Source organism: Chiloscyllium punctatum, chromosome 9, assembly GCF_047496795.1.
Source record: "Chiloscyllium punctatum isolate Juve2018m chromosome 9, sChiPun1.3, whole genome shotgun sequence".
NCBI lineage: Eukaryota > Metazoa > Chordata > Chondrichthyes > Orectolobiformes > Hemiscylliidae > Chiloscyllium > Chiloscyllium punctatum.
In genome coordinates this window covers 68677639-68698435 of record NC_092747.1, presented here as the reverse complement: position 1 = coordinate 68698435, position 20797 = coordinate 68677639, and the positions used below count along the sequence as shown (strand labels likewise).

At 41.9% G+C, this 20797-nt stretch overlaps 1 protein-coding gene across 3 annotated transcripts in view; it reads right to left on the bottom strand.

Moving 5' to 3' along the window:
- tmem135 (transmembrane protein 135) overlaps nucleotides 1–20797 on the bottom strand; it is a 540618-nt gene that overhangs the window by 407000 nt on the left and 112821 nt on the right. For all 3 annotated transcript variants that reach the window (XM_072577755.1, XM_072577754.1, XM_072577753.1), the window contains exon 4: nucleotides 17907–17940. In XM_072577755.1, coding sequence (XP_072433856.1) covers nucleotides 17907–17940 — 34 coding nt within the window. The remainder of the gene's footprint in view (nucleotides 1–17906; nucleotides 17941–20797) is intronic.

The following is a 20797-nucleotide window of genomic DNA, read 5'->3' as shown; positions in this document are numbered from 1 at the left end:
ATTATATGTTTTTATTTAGATCTGTCTCTTGATTAAACTTTAAAACTTTAAAACCATAGCTACGAAGCTAGCCTGGAGCAGTGATTTTTGGAACAGTAAAACTGCTATTTTCTGGGTCCGTAAATTATTAAGGTGCAAAGACGGCCTTGGATAGAGTGATGTGTTCTTCCTGTCGAATGTGGCACATTGCAAAGAGTTTCTGTGCTACTAATGATGACGACTGCAGGAAGTGTGTTCAGTTGCGAATCCTATCAGATCGCATGGATCAGTTGCACTGGCAGTTAGAGGCAATGAGGAATTTACCAGAGCTCGGGGGGGTGATGGATGGCAGTTGCAGGAAGGGAAATAAACTGGAGATACAGTCAAGTAGACGGGTTACCACAAAGAAAGGTAGGAGAGGGAGACTTGTCCTGCAGGAGTGTCCTGTGGCTATCCCCGACTCAAACATAATTGGCTTCATGGCAGGAGACAGAGAGTAACGGTGGACGGTTGTTTTTCAGACTGAGGCCTGTGACCAGCACTGTGCCATAGGGATGGGTTCTGGGACCTCCTATTTGTCATTTATATAAATGATTTGGATGAGAATAAAGAAGGTGTAGATCGTAATTTTGCAGATGACACCAAAATTAGTGACATAATATACAGTGAAGGAGGTTTTCTAAGATTACAAAAGGATCTTGATCAAGTGGGTAAATGGGCTGAAAAATGGATAAATGTGAGCTATTGCAACAAACAAGGGTAGGGCTTATATAAGTAATGTTAGGACCTTGAGTAGCTTTGTAAAACAGAGGGACCTAGGGGTGCAGGTACATAATTCTTTAAAGTTTGCATCACACATAGGCAGGTGGTTAAAAAGGCATTGGCACACTAGACTTCACTGTTCAGTCCTTTGAGTACAGGAGTTGGGAAGTCATGTTGAGGTCACTGGTGAATAGTCTTCTGGAATACTGTGTCCAGTTCTGGGCACCCCGTTATAGGAAGGATACTATCAAGCTGGGGAGGGTTCAGAAGAGACTAACCAGAATGCTAACCTGGAGGAAGAGTGCCTCATCTTCTGCCTAGGAACCCTCCAACCACACGGGATGAATGTAGATTTCTCCAGCTTCCTCATTTCCCCTCCCCCCAGCTTTTCTCAGTCCCAACCACCGGATTCAGCACCGCCCTCTTGACCTGCAATCTTCTTCCCGACCTCTCCGCCCCCACCCCCTCTGGCCTATCACCCTCCCCCTCACCTCCTTCCACCTATCGTATTCCCAGTGCCCCTCCCCCAAATTCCCTACCCCCTACTCTTTATCTCAGCCCGCTTGGCGCACCAGCCTCATTCCTGAAGAAGGGCTTATGCCAAAACGTCGATTCTCCTACTCCTCGGATGCTGCCTGGCCTGCTGTGTTTTTCCAGCATCACATTTTTCAACTTATACACTTAATAGTAAGGTACTGGGCAGTATTGCAGTACAATGAGACCTTGGAGTGCAGGTTCATTGTTCCTTGAAAGTGGAGGCACAGGTTGATGTGATAGTGAAGATGGCATTTGGTACGTTTTCCTTTATTGGTTAAAGCATTAAATACAGGAATTGGGTAGCCATACTGCAGCTGTACAGGACATTGGTTAGACCAATTTTAGAATACTGTGTTCAATTCTGTCTCTTTGCTATAGGAAAGATGTTGTGACACTCGAAAGGGTTTAGAAAAGATTTACAAGGATGTTGCCAGGGTTGGCAGATATGAGCTCTAGGGAGAGGCTGAATACACTGAGGCTGTTTTCCCTGGAGCGTCGGAAGCGGAGGGGTGACCTTATCGAGGTTTATAACATCATAAGAGGCATGGACGGGGTAGATAGACAAGGCATTTTTTCCTGGGGTAGGGGAGTTCAAAACTACAGGGCATTGGTTTAAGGTGAGGGGGGAAAGATTTAAAAGACACCTAAGGCGCAACTTTTTCACAGAGAGGGTGGTGCATATATGGAATAAGCTGCCAGAAGTAGTGATGGAAGGTGGTACAATTATAACATTGAAGAGGCATCTGGATGGGTGTATGAATAGGAAGGGCTTACTTGGCCAAATGCTGGCAAATGGGACTAGATTTATTTAGGATATCTGGTCAGCATGGACGAGTTGAACAGAAGGATCTATTTCCGTGCTGTACACCTTTAATGACTCTGTTATTAAACACCTCTGGAGCAGGTGGACTTGAACCTAGGCCAACTGGCTCAGAGGTAGGGACACTAACATGACACAACCCTCCTCCGTTTCTGCTTTTTTTTTCCAATAATCAATCTGGTCAGAGATGTTAGTACACACTTCTGGAGCAAGTGAGACTTGAACCCAGGTCTCCTGTTTCAGAGGTAAGGATACTATCACAAGAGCTCCTCTGGGTCTTTATTAATATATCGAGAAATACCCTTAAACACAACTGAATAGCTTTCCGACCACTAAATCGCCTTGACTTCTCGTTTGTTTTTAAAATATTGACCGCCATCAATAAATTACAATGTAGCCAATTTACTCTTTACATGCAAAGACCATCACAGTCCTGGGTCTGCTAGTTCTAGTTTTCAAATTAGCTTTCTAATCGATCTGTTCAATGATGGTATCACGCATCTTTTCAGCAGTTGACACTTGAACACAGGCCTTCTGGCTCTCAGTGACTACCACTGCACCACATCAGCCCTCATATTCTCTGCATAGATGTTTTCTAATGAAATTGTTCAGGAGCACACAATTACACACCCCTGGAGCTTAACATCAGGTCTTCTGACTCAGAGAGACGGACACAACCACTACGCCACAACAGCCCTCCTACTCACTGGATTTATTTTTCTAATCAACCAGTGATAGAGTCAAAGAGTCCTAAAGTACAGAAACAGGCCGTTTTGGCCCAAACTGGTCCATGCCAACCAAAATGTTCATCCATACTAAATCCATTTCCCTGCACTTAGCCTAAATCCTTCTAATGCTTTCCTATCCATATGTTTACCCAAATGCCTTTTAAATATTGTTAATGTAACTACCTCAGCCACTTCTACTGGCAGCTCATTCCATATGCACACCATCCTGCACTAACCTGAAACTGATGCCCTCTAGTCCTTGGTTCGCCAACCCTGGGAAAAAGTCTGAGTGCATTCACACTTTTCATGCCTTTCATGATCTTATACACCTCGACAAAGTCCACCCTCAATCTCCTACGCTCTAAAGAATAAAGTCCTAGCTTGTCCAACCTCTCGCTATAACTCAGACCCTTGAGTCCAGGCAACATTCTTGTAATTTTCTTCTGTACTCTTGCCTGTTTAATAACATCCTTCCTATAACAAGGTGACCCAAAACTGAACACAATACTCCAAGTGCGGCCTCATCAACGTCCTGTATAATTGCAACATAACTTCCCAAGTGCTATACTCAATGCCTTGACTAATGAAAGCCAGTGTGCCAAAAGCCGCCTTCATTGCCCTGTCTACCTGTAACTCCACTTTCAGAGAACTGCGAGCCTGAACTCCTAGATTCCCTCTGTTCCACTACACTTCATAAGGCCCTACCATTTACCATGAAACCCCGACCTTGATTTGACTTTCCAAAATGCAAGACCTCACACTTATCTATATTAAACTCCATTTGCCATTTCTCGGCCTACTTCCCAAGCTGGTCAAGGTGCTACTGCAGTTTCTGACAACCTTCCTCATTGACCACGATACCGCCTATTTTCACGTAATCAGCAAACTTACCAATTCTGTAACTGTACTTAGATTCAACACTTCCTTATTGGATGTGTTAACTTAACAAGGGTGCTTTAAATCCACTGACTTCCTTAAAAGAGGAAATCTCTGCACGAACTATGTAATTTAAATCTAGTTTCCAGTTACACAATCATGATGATGAGATAAGACAGTGGCAGAGAGAAGTGAGTTGAGTTAACTGCAGTCAAGAATCCAGTGACAGAAGTACATGGTGGTGTGCTGAGGAAGAGGAATTTAAATCAATAACTGAAGGGGCAGTTAATCATTTGAGAAGAAATAATGCTCTTCACTGTCCACAACTATACCACCAATATTGGGATCATCCACAAACTTACTGGATACACCTCCTAAATTCTCATCCAAATCATTTATATAAATGACAAATAACAGTGGACTCAGCACCAATTACTATGGCACACCACTGGTCACATGTCTCCAGTCACTACCACCACCCTGTCTTACATCATCAATCCAATTTTGTATCTAACTGGCTAGCTCTCCCTGGATCCCATGTGATTTAACCATACTGAACAACCTACTATGTGGTACCTTGTCAAAGGCCTTGTTCTCATCTACTTTTTTGGTCATCCTATCAAAAAATTCAATCCAATTTGTGTGACACTATTTCCCACACAGCAAGCCATGTTGACTATCCTAAATGAGACCTTGCCTCTCTAAAAGCCTGTACATCGGGGTCTCAGAATTCCCTGTAACAACGTACCCATCATTGATGTTAGACTTACTGGTCTGTAGCTCCCAAGCATTTCCCTGCAGCCTTTTTTTAAAAATGGCATGATATGAGCCACCATGCAATCTTCGGGCATTTCACCCATGTCTGTCAATGGTACAAATATCTCTGCAAGGGAGCCCACAATTTCCTCCCTAACCTCCCACAAAGTCCTGGGATACACGAAAGCAGGTCCCTGGGATTTACCTACCTTACTGCCTTTTTAAGACTTTCAATACCTCCTCTTCTATAATGTCAACTCTTTTCAAGACATCACTAATTATTTCCCCAAGTTCCCAAGCATCCATGCCTTTCTCAGCAGTAAATACAGATGAGAAATATTCATTTAGAATCTCACTGTGGTTTCGCATGTGGACGACCTTAATAATTTTCAAGGGGTCTTGTTCTCTGACCAGTTACTCTTTTTCCCTTTATGTACTTTTAAATTGTCTTTGGATTATTCTTTACCTTACCAACCAAGGCCATTTCATGTCCCCCTTAAGCCTTCCTAATTTCTCTCAAGTATACTCTCACACCCTTTATACTCAAAGAATTCACTTGATCCCACTTCTTTACCTCTTCTCAGTCTCTGTCCCTGACTATTTCTTAACTAAACATCACCCTCTCACCTTCCACTCTTCATCTGCCCTCTCCTTTGCTACCTCACCACGAGAGTCGAAAAGGTTAGCAGTGGAAAAGCCCAGGTTAGACAGCATCCAAACAGCAGGAGGGTCATCCTCACCATTTCTATCCTCTCCTTCTCCCATCTTTTCTTCCATTTCCATTTCCTTAGCCTCTGCTTTGTAACTACTCAACCTGAAACATTCAAACTGATCTTTACCATCTATTATTATGGTGGTCAACCCTTGTTTTATTGTTGTGGTTCTGTTCGCCGAGCTGGGAATTTGTGTTGCAGATGTTTCGTCCCCTGTCTAGGTGACATCCTGTGCTTGGAGCCTCCTGTGAAGCGCTTCGGTGAGCGTTCCTCCAGCATTTGTAGTGGTTTGAATCTGCTGCTTCCGGTTGTCAGTTCCAACTGTCCATTGCAGTGGTCGGTATATTGGGTCCAGGTCGATGTGCTTATTGCTTGAATCTGTGGATGAGTGCCATTCCTCGAGGAATTCCCTGGCTGTTCTCTGTTTGGCTTGTCCTATAATAGTAGTGTTGTCCCAGTCGAATTCGTGTTGCTTGTCATCTGCGTGTGGGGCTACTAAGGATAGCTGGTCATATCGCTTCGTGGCTCGTTGGTGCCAACTACAGCAACTAGCCACAGATTCAATCAATAAGCACATCGATCTGGACACAATATACCGACCACTGCTACGGACAGTTGGAACTGACAACCGGAAGCGGCAGATTCAAACCACTACAAATGCTGGAGGAAAGATCACAGAAGTGCTTCACAGGAGGCTCCCAAGCACTGAGCACTGACACAGCAATGAATTTACATAGCTACTGCCTTTGCTGTTGGAGTTCAAGTATTTGTGGACAAAATGCAAAGTAAAATAAACAAACAATGAAATTCACAGCTGACCTTGGAGGAGACCTTGTGAGAGAGATCACAGCATAGGAGCAGATAAGTGCATGTTTTTAAAGAGTAACCTTGCTGTCTTTTTTTTTAAAATAGTGAGTACAGTGGGTTCTTTTTGATTATATGTTCTATTGAGATCTGTCTTGATTAAAATTTAAAAATATTAAACACAGGTACTAACTTAGCCTGGAACAGTGCTGTTTAGAGCAGTAAGATGGTGCTATTTTCTGGGTCTGTAGATTGCTAAAGTGCAAAGAATGGCCTTTCATAGAGTCATGTACTCTTCCGGTCAGATGTGCGAGATTAGGGAAAATTTCCATGTTACCTAATTATGTCGTCTACAGTAAATGTGTTTGGTTGTGAATCCTATCAGATTGCATGGATCAGTTGGAGTGGCAGTTAGAGCAATGAGGAATTTACAGGAGCTAAGGGGTGCAATGAAAAACAGTTATAGGAAGGGAGAAAAACTGCAGATACAGTCAGGTAGATGTGTTACTGCCAGAAAAGGTAGGAGGGGGAGACAGGTAGCGCAGGAGACTCCTGTGGCTGTCACCATCTCAAAAAAGTATGTTGCTTTAGAAAATGTAGGGACAGAGGACTCTCAGGGGAATGAAGCATGAACAGCCAAGATTCTGCTACAGAAATTGGCTCTAAAATAACGAGGGGTACATCAGGTTCCAAGCAATCAATTATGAGAGGGAACTCTCTAGTCAGAGGCATGGACAGACATTTCTGTGGCCAACAGCGGAAAATCAGAATAGTGTGTTGCCTCCCTGGTGCCAGTATCAAGGATATCACAGAGAGTGCAGAATATTCTCAAAGAACAGTGGGACCAGCGGGCCATTGTAAACATTGGAACTCAAGACATAGGAAGGAAAAAGGATGAGATTCTGAAGGAACAATATAGGAAGTTAGGAATTTAAAAAGGAGGTCCTCAAGGATAGTAATATCTAGATTACTCCCAGTGTTACAAGCTAGTGAAGATAGAAATAGGAGGACAAAGCAGATGAATGCATGGCTGAGGAGCTGGTACGGGGTGAAGGGTTCACATTTTTGGATATTTAGAATATCTTCTGGGGTAGAATTGACCTGTAAAAGGACAGATTGCACTAAAAATTGGAAGGGGACTAATAAACTGGCAGGGAGCTGTGCTAGAATTGCTTGGGAGCATTTAAGTTACTAAATGGGGAGGTGGAACCCAGGGAGATAACGAGGAAAGTGATAAGTCTGAGACTGGCACAATTGGGAAAAGGAGCAAGTTAACCAGGCAGGAACAAAGCAGACAATGAGGTAGGGCTGATAAGGTAAGCTGCACTTATTTCAATTCAAGAGGCCAAACACAGGAGGCAGAAGAACTCTGGGTATGATAAGGAACATGGGATTGGGACATCAAAGCAATTACAGTGACGTGGCATGGACAGGATAGCAGCTTAATGTTCCAGGATACAAATGCGATAGGAAGGATAGGAAGGATAGGAAGGATAGGAAGGATAGGAAGGATAGGAAGGATAGGAAGGATAGGAAGGATAGGAAGGATAGGAAGGATAGGAAGGATAGGAAGGATAGGAAGGATAGGAAGGATAGGAAGGATAGGAAGGATAGGAAGGATAGGAAGGATAGGAAGGATAGGAAGGGGAGCAAGAGAGGAGGTTGAGTGGCATTTTGATAAGATTTAACATTACAGCTGCACTTAGGGAGGATATTCCTGGTAATATGTCCAGGGAAGTTATTTGGTAGAACTGGATGATCATCTCATTGGGATTGTACTATAGACCCCTTAATAGACAGCAGGAAATTGAGAAACAAATTTGTACGGAGATCTTAGTTATCTGTAAGAATACTAGGGTGGTAATGGTCACAAATTTCAACTTTCCAAACATAGACTGGGACTGTCATAGTGTTAAGGGTTTAGATGGAGAGGAATTTGTTAAGTGTGTACAAAACAATTTTCTGATTCACTATGTGGATATATGTACGAGTGATGGTGCAAAACTTGACCTACTCTTGGGAAATAAGGTGGAGCAAGTGACTAAGGTGTCAGTGGGCATTTTGGCTGAGGGTGGTGAGTTCAAAAAGGCAAATTTTTAAGGTGAGAGGAAAAATCCTTAAAAAGAACACGAGGACCAACTCTTTTTTAAAAACAGTATCGAATAAGAAAGGTTTGGAGGGATATGGGCCAAGCACAGGAAATTGGGACTAGTTTGGGAACATGGTGAGTGTGGACTGGTTGGGCCAAAGGGTCTGTTTCCTTGCTGTATGACTTTGTGACTCTAATATCAGATTCAAACACCTCCGCTTTGCAATTAGATTAATGGATGAATAAATTTCTTACTTTATCGCTCCTATGCTTCTTAAATAATGCAGCAAAATTGGCAATTATCCAGTCCAAGGAATCAATTCCTCGTTTTGGAAGTGAATGAAAATGCTTCAAAATTTTCCTTACCTGCTTCTTTCAAAACCCCAAGAAGAACCTACCTCGAGATCTTTAAAATTAATTTCTCTTCTACCTTTCATTTTACTTGTACTCAATCTAACTTCCTATGATTTATTTTTAGCTTTCTTTGTATTTCTGGCACTGTAACCACATCCTTTGCAGTGACACCTGATATAATGCAGATATTTTGTAAGGGTGACATCTCCTGATTTCCAATTAAAATATAACCTGTACCTGCATGTCACTGAGATGCTACATAACTTTTACCACTTTTAGCAAACATACTAGCTAACTACAAATAGAGGTAGGTCACTGGTTTCCCCGAGCCTATTTTGCCATCCAAAACAATCATGACTGGCCTGATTACTCCACATTCCGCCTACCCTGATAACCTTTTACCTTCTTACTTATCAAGAATCTAACTACCTCATTCAGTCTTAAACATATTCAAAGACTTAGCTTCCACGGCTTTGAGGAACACATTTCTAAAGACTGATTATCCTGTGTACAAAGAAAATCTCATCCATTTTAAATCTGTAATACCTTATTTTGAAACAGTGACTTCCATTCTCGATTCTCCCATAAACTGGAAGTACCCTTTTCGTATCGACTATGTCATGAAGCCTCAGGATCATTGCCTATTACCCATCGAAACTTTAACAGACAGAAGTCTAAACTGTCCAACCTTTCATCATCAGACAACCTGTCCACTTCATTTTAAATAAAGGAGCTACATTCACTTTTACTTTTCTAATAGAACCTTCTCTGGAAAAATTAGCAACAGTACATCAATTCTGTCATTTTAAGATGCTAAGATGAAGTCAATCAGGATTCAGATACTTGGTTTGCAGTTCCAACAATTTTCTCGAAACCACTTCCCAAGAAACTGGCATTTTCTGCAAGTTCACTCCTTGCCTTCTATTTGACTCTCTGACGCTGTTTAACCTTTTCAGTTAACCATGGGTGATCAGTCTGCCACTCTCTCTCTCACTGGAATGTAACTGTGCCCTTAAATGCCTGTCACTACATTGTGGTTGACCTATCCTTTAATTTGATTTGCCAGCTGACTTGCTTTCATGCCATCCTCACAATTCCTGCATCTTTAAGCTCAAAATACCAGGTTTGGACCGACTTCTCTCTCCCTCAAAATGAAAGTGAAACTCAAACATTATGATTGTGCTACCTAGATTCATCTTTGCTTTAACATAATTAATTAATCCCACCTCATTGCACAATTGTGGTTGCTGTCAATCAGAGACAAAATGGAAATTGCTGAAAAAGCTCAGCATGTCTGGCAGCATCTATGGAGAGAAATCAGTCAACATTTCAGTTGAGTGATCCTCAAGTTCAATTTTTGGTCATAGCTTGCTCTCGGGTCAGATGTGCTGTTTTAAGAATATGTCTTAAAAATAACTCATCTCGGCTACCTTGGATCACTGGGGTATGTTTTGTGGTAAGCATAAATTATACAAGAGAGACTGTTTGCACCTTTATAGGTTGGGGACCAGCATTCTGGCAGGCAGGTTTGCTAGCGCAACACAGCTACGTTTAAACTAAGTAGCAGGGGGAGGGAACAAACTAGATATTTAAGAAGGAAATTGAAGGGAAAGTTAGAACAAGGGAAGTCAAGAAAGACAACTGTATCGATGAAGCAAAACGCAAAAAGGGATCATGCTTAAGGTTGAGTGAAATAGGAGTTGATGGGAAGGGTGAGGGCAGTAACAAATTAAAAATACTATACATGAATGCACGAAGCATTATAAATACGATGGATGAGCTTGAGGCTCTTGTGGAAATTGGCAGATACGATATTGTGGGGATAACTGAGACGTGACTTCAAGTGTACAGGGCCTGGGAAATGAATATTCAAGGCTATATGTGCTATCGTAAGGACAGACTGACGGGCAGAGGGGATGGGGTGGCGATGTTGGTAAGGGATGATATTCAGTCCCTTGCGCAGGGGGGACCTAGAATCAAGGGATGTAGAGTCAGCATGGATAGAGCTGCGAAATTCTAAAGGTAAAAAGACCCTCTTAGGAGTTATCTACAGGACCTCAAACAGTAGTCCGGATGTCGGATATAAGTTGAATCAGGAACTGAAATTGGCCTGTCGCAAAGATGTCACTACAGTTGTCATGAGGGATTTCAACATGCAGGTAGACTGGGAGAATCAGGATGGCATTGGACCTCAAGAAAGAGACTTTGTAGAGTGCCTCCGAGATGGATTCTTAGAACAGCTGGTGCTGGAGCCTACCAGGGAGAATGCAATCCTGGATCTGGTATTGTGCAACGAACCAGAATTGATCAGGAACCTCGAAGTGAAGGAGCCATTCAGAAATAGCGACCATAATACAATAAGCTTCAATCTGCGATTTGAGAGGGAGAGGGTACAATCGGAAGTGACAATATTTCTGTTGAATAAAGGGAACTATGGAGCTATGAGGAAGAAGCTGGCCAAAGTTCAATGATGCAATACCTTAGCAGGGATGACGGTGGAGGAACAATGGTAGATATTTCTGTGTATAATGCAGAAGATGCAGGATCAGTTCATTCCAAAAAGGAAGAAAGATCCTAGAAGGAGGCTGTGGCCGACGAGGGAAGTTAAGAAACATACAAAGTTAAAAGAGAAAAAGTATAACATAGCAAAGATAAGTGGGAAAACTGAGGACTGGGAAGCTTTTAAAGAACAACAGAGGATTACTAAGAAGGAAATGCGCACAGAAAAAATGAGGTACAAAGGTAAACTGGCCAAAAATATAAAAGAAGGATAGTAAAAGCTTTTTTAGCTATGTGAAAGGCAAAAAAATAGTTAAGACTAAAATTGGGCCCTTGAAGACAGAAACAGGGGAATATATTACGGGGAACAAAGAAGTGGCAGAAGAATTGAATTGGTACTTCAGATCTGTGTTCACTGGGGAAGACACAAGCAATCTCCCTGAGGTAACAGTGGCTGAAGGACCTGAACTGAAGGGAATTTATATTTGTCAGGAATTGGTGTTGGAGAGATTGTTAGGTCTGAAGGTTGATAAGACCCCGGGGTCTGATGGTCTACATTCCAGGGTACTGAAGGAGATGGCTCGAGAAATCGTGGATGCATTGGTGATTATTTTTCAGAGTTCGATAGATTCGGGATCGGTTCCTGCGGATTGGAGGGTGGCTAATGTTGTACCACCTTTTAAGAAAGGTGAGAGAGAGAAAGCAGGAAATTATAGACCAGTTAGTCTGACCTCAGTGGTGGGAAAGATGCTGGAGTCAATTACAAAAAGGATGAAATTACGACACATCTGGATAGTAGTAACAGGATAGGTCAGAGTCAGCATGGATTTATGAAGGGGAAATCATGCTTGACTAATCTTCTGAAATTTTTGAGAATGTAACTCTGAAGATGGACGAGGGAGATCCAGTGGATGTAGTGTACCTGGACTTTCAGAAAGCTTTTGATAAAGTCCCACATAGGAGGTTAGTGAGCAAAATTAGGGCGCATGGTATTGGGGGCAAAGTACTAACTTGGATTGAAAGTTGCTTGGCTGACGGGAAACAAAGTAGTGATAAACGGCTCCATTTCAGAATTGCCGGCAGTGACCAGCGGGGTACCGCAGGGATCAGTGCTGGGACCGCAGCTTTTTACAATATATAATTAATGATATAGAAGATGGTATTAGTAATAACATTAGCAAATTTGCTGATAATACTAAGCTGGGGTGGCAGGGTGAAATATGAGGAGGATATTAGGAGATTACACGGTGACCTGGACAGGTTGGGTGAGTGGTCAGATGCATGGCAGATGCAGTTTAATGTGGATAAATGTATGGTTATCCAGTTTGGTGACAAGAACAGGAAGGCAGATTACTACCTAAATGGAATCAAGTTAGGTAAAGGAGCAGTACTAAAAAAATCTGGGTGTCGTGTACACCAGTCAAAGAAGGTAAGCATGCAGGTACAGCAGATCGGGAAGGCGGCTAATAGCATGCTGGCCTTCATAACAAGAGGGATTGAGTATAGAAGCAAAGAGGTTCTTCTGCAGCTGTACAGGGCCCTGGTGAGACAGCACCTGGAGTATTGTGTGCAGTTCTGGTCTCCAAATTTGAGGAAAGACATTCTGGCTATTGAGGGAGTGCAGTGTAGGTTCACAAGGTCAATTCCTAGAATGGCGGGACTACCTTACGCTGAAAGACTGGAGCAATTGGGCTTGTACACCCTTGAATTTAGAAGACTAAGAGGGGATCTGATTGAGACATATAAGATTATTAAAGGATTGGACACTGGCAGCAGGAAACATATTTCCACTGATGGGTGAGTGCCGAACCAGCAGACACAGCTTAAAAATACGGGGTAGACCATTTAGGACAGAGAGGAGGAGAGACTTCTTCACCCAGAAACTGGGTCGAATGCTCTTCCCCAGAGGGCAGTGGAGACCCAGTCTCTGGATTCATTTAAGAGAGAGTTGGATAGAGCTCTCAAGGATAGTGGAATCAAGGGTTATGGAGAGAAGGTAGGAACAGGATACTGATTGAGGATGATCAGCCATGATCATATTGAATGGTGGTGCAGGCTCGAAGGGCAGAATGGCCTACTCCTGCACCTATTGTCTATTATCTATATGCCTTTTCTGGTATATACACAGATCAATATGCCCCATGATTGTGTATTTATTGTTCAGGTGCTTGTACACTACTTCCAACTTGTGAATTCTTGCCTTTATCTCTACCCCAACCATTTCTACATCCTGGTTTCCTCAAGTTGGGCTATCCCTCATTATTGTGCTGGTACCATGATTAATTAATAGGTCCACCCCTCCTCTTTTTCCAAGCTTCCTGTCCATTCTAATCTTTCAATATTCAAGTTCCAATCTATATTATCCTGTAGCCATGTCTTTGTAATAGCTATATCATAGATACGTCATTTTATTCTCGCCTTCAGCTCATGTTTTATTCTGAATGCTGTGTATTCAGTTACAGAACTTTTCGCTTTGTTGTTTTATGACTTTTCTAATCTCTGCCCTTTGCTGTCATTTTACTCTTCTATTCTTATTCCTCTGCCTTTCCTGTCAGTGTTTATCAATCATTCTCCCTGTACTAAATCTTTCTTTTAAAATATTTATGAAATCTTTAGAGCTGTTCTTACTATTCAAGTCCTTTTTTTTTTAATTTTTACAGTTCCTATCATTTTGTTTTAAATCCCTTTATTGCTCTTTATACCTCTTGCTGTGCATAAGGCATATCCTGCTGTTTAACTTTTAAAAAGTATTTTGTTTGATTATTATTCCATTTGTCATTTGCCTTTTTTGACCAAGATTGTTTAATCATGTAAGCTGAACTCTTGAAGTTCTTGAATTGTATATGCAGTGCTGATATTTTACCAGTACATTTGTGGAGACTTTTCACTGCTTATCAAAGTTTTATTCATCAACACTTATATAGAATACTATATAGAATCCCTATAGTGTGGAAACAGGCCCTTCAGCCCAAGTCCATACCAACCCTCTGAAGAGTAACCCAACCCAACCCATTCCCCTACCCTACATTTACCCCTTCCTAATGCACACAACCCTGAACACTATTGTTAAACACAATAATGGTTCTGAAAGCACTAACTTTGAAAACCACATTAAAATCTAACCAATGTGATGTCATGCAGTCTTGGATAGGGAAAAGTGTCATCTGGCTTAAGATCCCAATACAGACATGTTATTAGTGTCTGCTGATTGGCTAGTTAAGCATAATAACCAAGACTAAATAATTCATACCTGTTGTTATAATGCAATAAACCATTTCATTAAAGCAACTGACTCTTCCCATTAAGGCTCACTAGCAATTTATCCTCGACCACTGTTGACCATATAAATTCAGTCTAAAAGCCAGGATCAGCAGCAGCACCCTACACTAGCCATTAACTGACAGTGGTTACTTTGACCACATACAGAACAATTCAGTCCACCTATCTTATTGAACCAAGGTTAGCCTTACCTAAAACTATTAGCTTTTGTTCATGAAGCATCCCTTTGCTCCTTTGAGAGCCAGTGAAGGTCAACATATTACTGTCGGTAACTAGTTGAGATTTTTGACTAATGCAGATTCATTTACTCACCATTAAATATCAAATATTTATCACCTTCGATATAAAAACATGTGTAAATAAATACCAATATCTACCAAAATTTCCCAATTAAATACAAGAATTTTTCCTTACTTCTCCACATAACCAAATATTAAACAATACTTTTAATGACAGTTCCTCCTATTCTAAAAAAACTTTTTTTCTTATTTTAGACAAATGGCAATTGGGTTGAACCTGGAGGTAGAAGGCAGGCTAAGACAGTAAAACTGGATAACCCTCATTAAATATCTATTTGCACATAAAAAATACTTTGCCCAATCAACACCATTTGCCACAAGAAATATTATTGCTCATTGCATTCGCAACTTATTATTGTGGAAATTTAGAGAAGTTTTTCACTCTTCTACATCCCTTTTTAATAAGAAGGGATTATACACTCATTGTATTAAATGCATTCTCACAAAAAGAATAAGACTGGTTTTCAGATTTATGTCTCATTGACATGAGACATAAAAGAATGAAAATTCAACTCCAATTAATAAAATCATAATAATTAAGACAATTAAGGCCATTAATTTCACCTATGACTTGAAAATATTTGACTTCTCACTTAGAAGTCCAATTTCAATAAATGCTCAACTTTAAGCTAACAATTGTTGGTTTCATTTTAATTCATACAGCTTCAATATAAAAGCATTTCGACTAGTTGTTTGAAACCTGAAGGCAATGACTCATGCCATTGCATAATTGCATAGACACTAGCTATCCTACAAACTTGTCTTTTGAGAGTCATAAAAGCTCAGTAATAGGCTAATCAGATCATCATGCGTGCACTGACTGAAAAAGAAAAAGAAAAGTAACAATTCATTCTAATCCTACATTCCAGCACCTGGTCCAGAGCCTACAGGTTACAGGATTTCAGCTGCAGATCCAAGTACCTTTTAGACTAATTGAGGGCAGCAAATTCCCAACAACAACCCTGACCTAGAAGACTAGGTTTTTCCCTCAAACCAAAGTCAATCACTTAAACTGGTAAGTTACCTCCCTGCCAAGGAAGCTTATTATGAGAAGGTTTTGGTAGATTCTTTAGTTGTGCAATTCGACGTGACCTTCTGGAGTGTGAAGCAGTGCGAGCAGCTCCTGAAGGACTTCAAGGAGAAGGAAGAGGAGCCGTTGTTCTCCATCTTGTCAACAATCCCGTTGTGTGTGCTTCCTTCACAGAGGAGTCGGGTTGTTACAATCCATATGTACGACCCCTATGTTCCAGCAGCTGATATCCTGACCTTCCTGGGAAGGTACGTCCAAGTCGAGGAAGAAACCACCGATGTGGTCAACCCCTTTTGGATCTGGACCAGTAAGCAGCAGGTCAGGGTAACTCTGAGGGTCGATGACAACGGGAACATCCTCCATCCACCCTCGAGCTTCGCAATTGGAGGGAGCAGAGGCTACCTGACATATGCAGGGCAGCCAAAAGTGTGCTGAACCTGCGGGAAGTCGGGACACTTGGCAGCAGATTGCAAAGTGACCATCTGCAGGAACTGCAAACAGGAGGGTCACCTGACCAAGGACTGTCAGGAAGCAAAGAGCTGCAACGTGTGCGGAGAGGCGGGCCACACGTACAAGACCTGCCCAAGACGGGGGGGGGGGGGGGGGGGGGGCGACTTACGTACAGATGGCTGGAGGTGGCAATGTGAGCCAGGGACCCCCAAAGACTAGCAAGGTCCACCCAGACAGCAGGGAAACGGAGTCTGGTGGCACCCAGAAAGAAGAACAGGCTGGAGTGGAGGAGGCGGCAGCCAGCAGAGAGACATAGCAGCTGATCCTAACTCTAGCTGGGCAGATGGAAGCAATGGAGGAGGAGGTAATCGAAAGGGCAGAGGAGTGGATACCTGTTAAAACAGGAAGAGAAAATCCTGCCGGGCCACCAAATCCTCCCAGCAAAAGGGGAAAAGACAGCTGCACGAGGGAAGGATGGCCAGCTCTTCAGATGGTGAAGATAGGCACAAGGAAGGTCATCACCACCAGAAGAGGAGACAGAGCGCCGTAGGTGAAGAGGAGGGCATTTCCTCCCAACCAGGAAACAACAGACCCCCCGAAGTCCACCCTCCACGCAGTGAAAACCAGGGGGTACCCACTGCCCCACAACTACAGGTAACTGAGAGCTGTGATCCTCTGACAGTCCCACTGTCAGACACAGAACTGGACGGTGAGGACCCTTGCCTTGGCTCAATGACACCAGAGCGGGTAAATGACCCCAGTGAGAAGCTGGATAGCTACCTCAGCCAAGCGAGGATCCAGCAGTTCGTGCTCACCATGGGGATGCAGACAGCTACCCCAGAGACAGGACAGTCAAATGGACAATGGTAACCCCATAAACTGGGGATTAAAGAAGGTTCCTTTGCTATTGTATAACAGGGGGCCCACTCAGTAGGTGGGTTCCGCTGAAGCCACAGCTTAAAACTAAAAGACTGGATGGTTAATAAATGGAACTGTAAATACGATAACTGTAAATTCGATTAATTCAATCTGTTCTCTGTAATGTTAAGACATGCAATGTGTATATATATGAATGACATGACCAATTGTACAGGTACCAAAGATTTATTTCTATGAATAAAGTATATTTTGAAATTAAAAAGAAGTTTTGGTAGATTCTTCAGTTGTGCAATGACAAAACCCACCCATCTGCCACAAAATATTTACTTCCCAGCAGGAGTAATTGGTAAAAAGAGCCCTGGTTTGTTTTTTCTTTTCTCAACCAGGAGCACCAAGGGTAATCATAATATTCCCCACTACAGCTCTATTACGGCTGAAGCTAGTTAACTCGGCATAGATCAAGGATTGTTATTCACTTGTGACCCTGTGCTGTTTATTTGATGTGCAGTTATATTAACTTTCTGCAATTGCTGGGTCACCTGTGACAAAGAATCATGCTACACTGCTCAGATGTAATCAAAATTCTCCCAAAGTCAGCCAGCTACGTTAATCAAGTGATTTTTTTTCTGGATAGGAAGGAAGGAAGAAAGGAAGAAAGAAAAACCCCTTTTTTCTGTCAGTATTTGAGCACAGTATTTGAACATCAACAGCCAAATGGTACTGAAGTCAATGTTAATTATGAACAACCTGAAAATATTCAATTCCTATTTAATATTCATTCTAATATTATCAAAGTGGCTGGATAAGAAGTAATTTTCTTTTATTCTGTGGTATTTAACACATTCAATGCAGAAAAGGAGGTGCAGGTTATGAACAGTTCAATCAAGATCACTATGTTCAATAACACAAAGCCAAACATCAACAAGTATCTAGGAAATAAGTGGATAAAAATTACATTTTTGCAATCTTACAAAAATAGTATCAACCAAAGTGTAAGCAAAAAAAAGCATTGACGGACACAGAACAATTTCCAAAATAAAAATGTCACTTACCAAGTTCGCCATATAAATTGTTAACAGCCCTCGCCTGTAAACCAAAGAGACATTTAATTATGTACTGGATATTTAGTAAATATGACTACATTACATTGGCTGAATGCATTTCCAGGTAAAGGTGTTAAGGGTTTTTCAAATATTATAATAGAAAAGCCTTTTTTGGGATGATATTGCAACATAAAATGGCCAGAAGCTGAATCGTGAAAATTGACAAGTTTTTAATCTGAATGACATTTATGTTAAAAATCACACAACGCCAGGTTATAGTCCAACAGGTTTAATTGGAAGCACACTAGCTTTCGGAGCGACGCTCCTTCATCAGGTGATAGTGGAGGACTCGATCCTAACATTAAATTTTTGCTATAAATTCTTAGTGTGATGTAACTGAAATTATACATTTAAAATTGATTGTCTGTTAAGCCTTTCATCCGTTAGAATACAGCGATAGTTACACTTCTTTCGTGTGTAAATCACAAAACCATTTACACATGAAAGAAGTGAAACTATCACTGTATTCTAACAGATGAAAGGCTTAACAGACAATCAATTTTTCAATGTATAATTTCAGTTACATCACACTGTAAATTTTTGCTATAAATTCTGTGTTAGGATCGAGCCCTCCACTATCACCTGATGAAGGAGCGTCGCTCCGAAAGCTAGTGTGCTTCCAATTAAACCTGTTGGACTATAACCTGGTGTTGTGTGATTTTTAACTTTGTACACCCCAGTCCAACACCAGCATCTCCAAATCATGACATTATTGTGAAATTTATAAATTCATCAAAATCTAGTCCCAGTAGTGCTGATCATGAAATTCTCATCAATTGTTGTTAGAAGTCACCTGGTTCACCTATATCAGTTAGAGAAGGAAATCAGATCCACAGCAATGTCAATGACTCTCAGGTACCCTCTAAAGGATATAAGAAACCACTCAGTTCAAGAGCAATTAGGGATTGGCAACAACTGCTGGCCTTGTCAGTGAAGCCGACACCCCATGAAAAAATTTTGAAAAAAACTGTGGAGGGGTGCTCAGTGGATCAGGGGCTTTCCAACCAGAAAATCAAAATCAAAGCTATTAGTCACCAAGGTTGCTCTGGCAGATGTTGTACAACAGTATAAGAGACTCCTCAAAACCATAAGCTATACTTTGAGGAGCTAGGATACAGACTTGACTAGATCAAGATTGATGAAGTTAATGTGCTGGAAATTTTGGCAATAATTAAGATTCATAAGTCCCCAGGATCAGACCAGATTTATCATAGGCTGCTCCAGGAAGAAAGAAAGAAGGTTGCTAAGCCGCTGGCAAACATCTTTGCCTCCTCACTCTCCACAGGAAGCGTACCGAAGGATTGGGAGAAGGCAAATGTTCCTCTTTTCAAGAAGGGTAATAGGGAAATCCCTGGCAATTACAGACCAGTCAGTCTTACGTCTGTGGTCAGTAATATTTTGGGAAGAATTCCGAGGGATAGGATCTATGACCATTTGGCAAAGCATAGCTTGATTAAAGGCAGTCAGCATGGCTTTGAGAGGGGCAGGTCGTGCCTCACAAATCTTATTGAGTTCTTTGACGAGGAGGTGACAAGACAGGTCGATGAAGGTCAAGCAGTGGATGTGGTGTATATGGACTACAGCAAGGCATTTAATAAGGTTCCCGATGGTAGGCTCATTCATAAAGTCAGGAAGTATGGGTTACAGGGAGATTTGCCTGTCTGGATTCAGAATTGGTTGGCTAACAGAAGGCAGAGAGTGGTTGTAGATGGAAAATATTATACATGGAGGTCAGTGTTGAGTGGGGTCCTGCAGGGCTCTGTTCTTGGGTCTCTGCTCTTTGTAGTTTTTATAAATGACTTGGATGAGAGGGTTGAGGGGTAGGTTAGTAAATTTGCAAATGACACAAAAGGTTGGAGGTGCCGTTGATAGTATCAAAGGCGATTGCAGGCTGCAGCTCAACATAGACAGGATGCAGAGCTGGGATGAGAATGGCAAATGGAGTTCAAGCTGGACAAATGCGAAGTGATGCATTTTAGAAGGTCGAACTCGAATGCTGACTTTAGGATTAAAGACAGGATTCTTGGCAGTGTGGAGCAGAGGGATCTTGGTGTCCAAGTACATAGATCCCTCAAAGTTGCCACCTAAGTGGATAGGGTTGTTAAGCAAACATATGGTATTTTGGCTTTCATTAACAGGGGGGTCAAGTTTTAGAGCTGCGAGGTTTTGCTACAGCTCTACAAGTCCCTGGTGAGACGACAATTGGAATATTGTGTCCAGTACTGGTCTCCTTACTATAGGAAAGATACAGAGGCTTTGGAGAGGGTGCAAAGAAGGTTTACCAGGATGCTGCTTGGACTGGAGGACTTGACTTATGAAAGAGGTTGACTAAGCTCGGACCTTTCTCTCTGGAGAGGAGGAGGAAGTGAGGTGACCTGATCGAGGTATACAAGGTAATGAGAGGAATGGATAGAGTCAATAGCCAGCGACTTTTCCTCAGGGCAGGACTGACTGGCACGAGGGGTCATAGTTTGGAGATATTAGGAGAAAGGTATACAGGGGACGTCAGAGGAAGGTTCTTTACGCAGACAGTTGTGAATGCATGGAATGCGTTGCCAGTGATGGTGGTGGAAGCAGAGTCATTAGGGACATTTAAGCGACTTCTGGACATGCACATGGATAGCAATGAATTGAGGGGTGGGTAGGTTAAGTTATTTTATTTTACATTAGGATTAATCCTCGGCACAACATCATGGGCCAAAGGGCCTGTTGTGTGCTGTACTTTTCTACGTTCTATAGGAGCAGAATTAGGCCATTTAGTCCATCAAGATAGCTCCACCATACTCAACCCCATTGTTTGGGTTGAGATCGGTTTCTTAATCCCACTCCCCTTTCTTCTC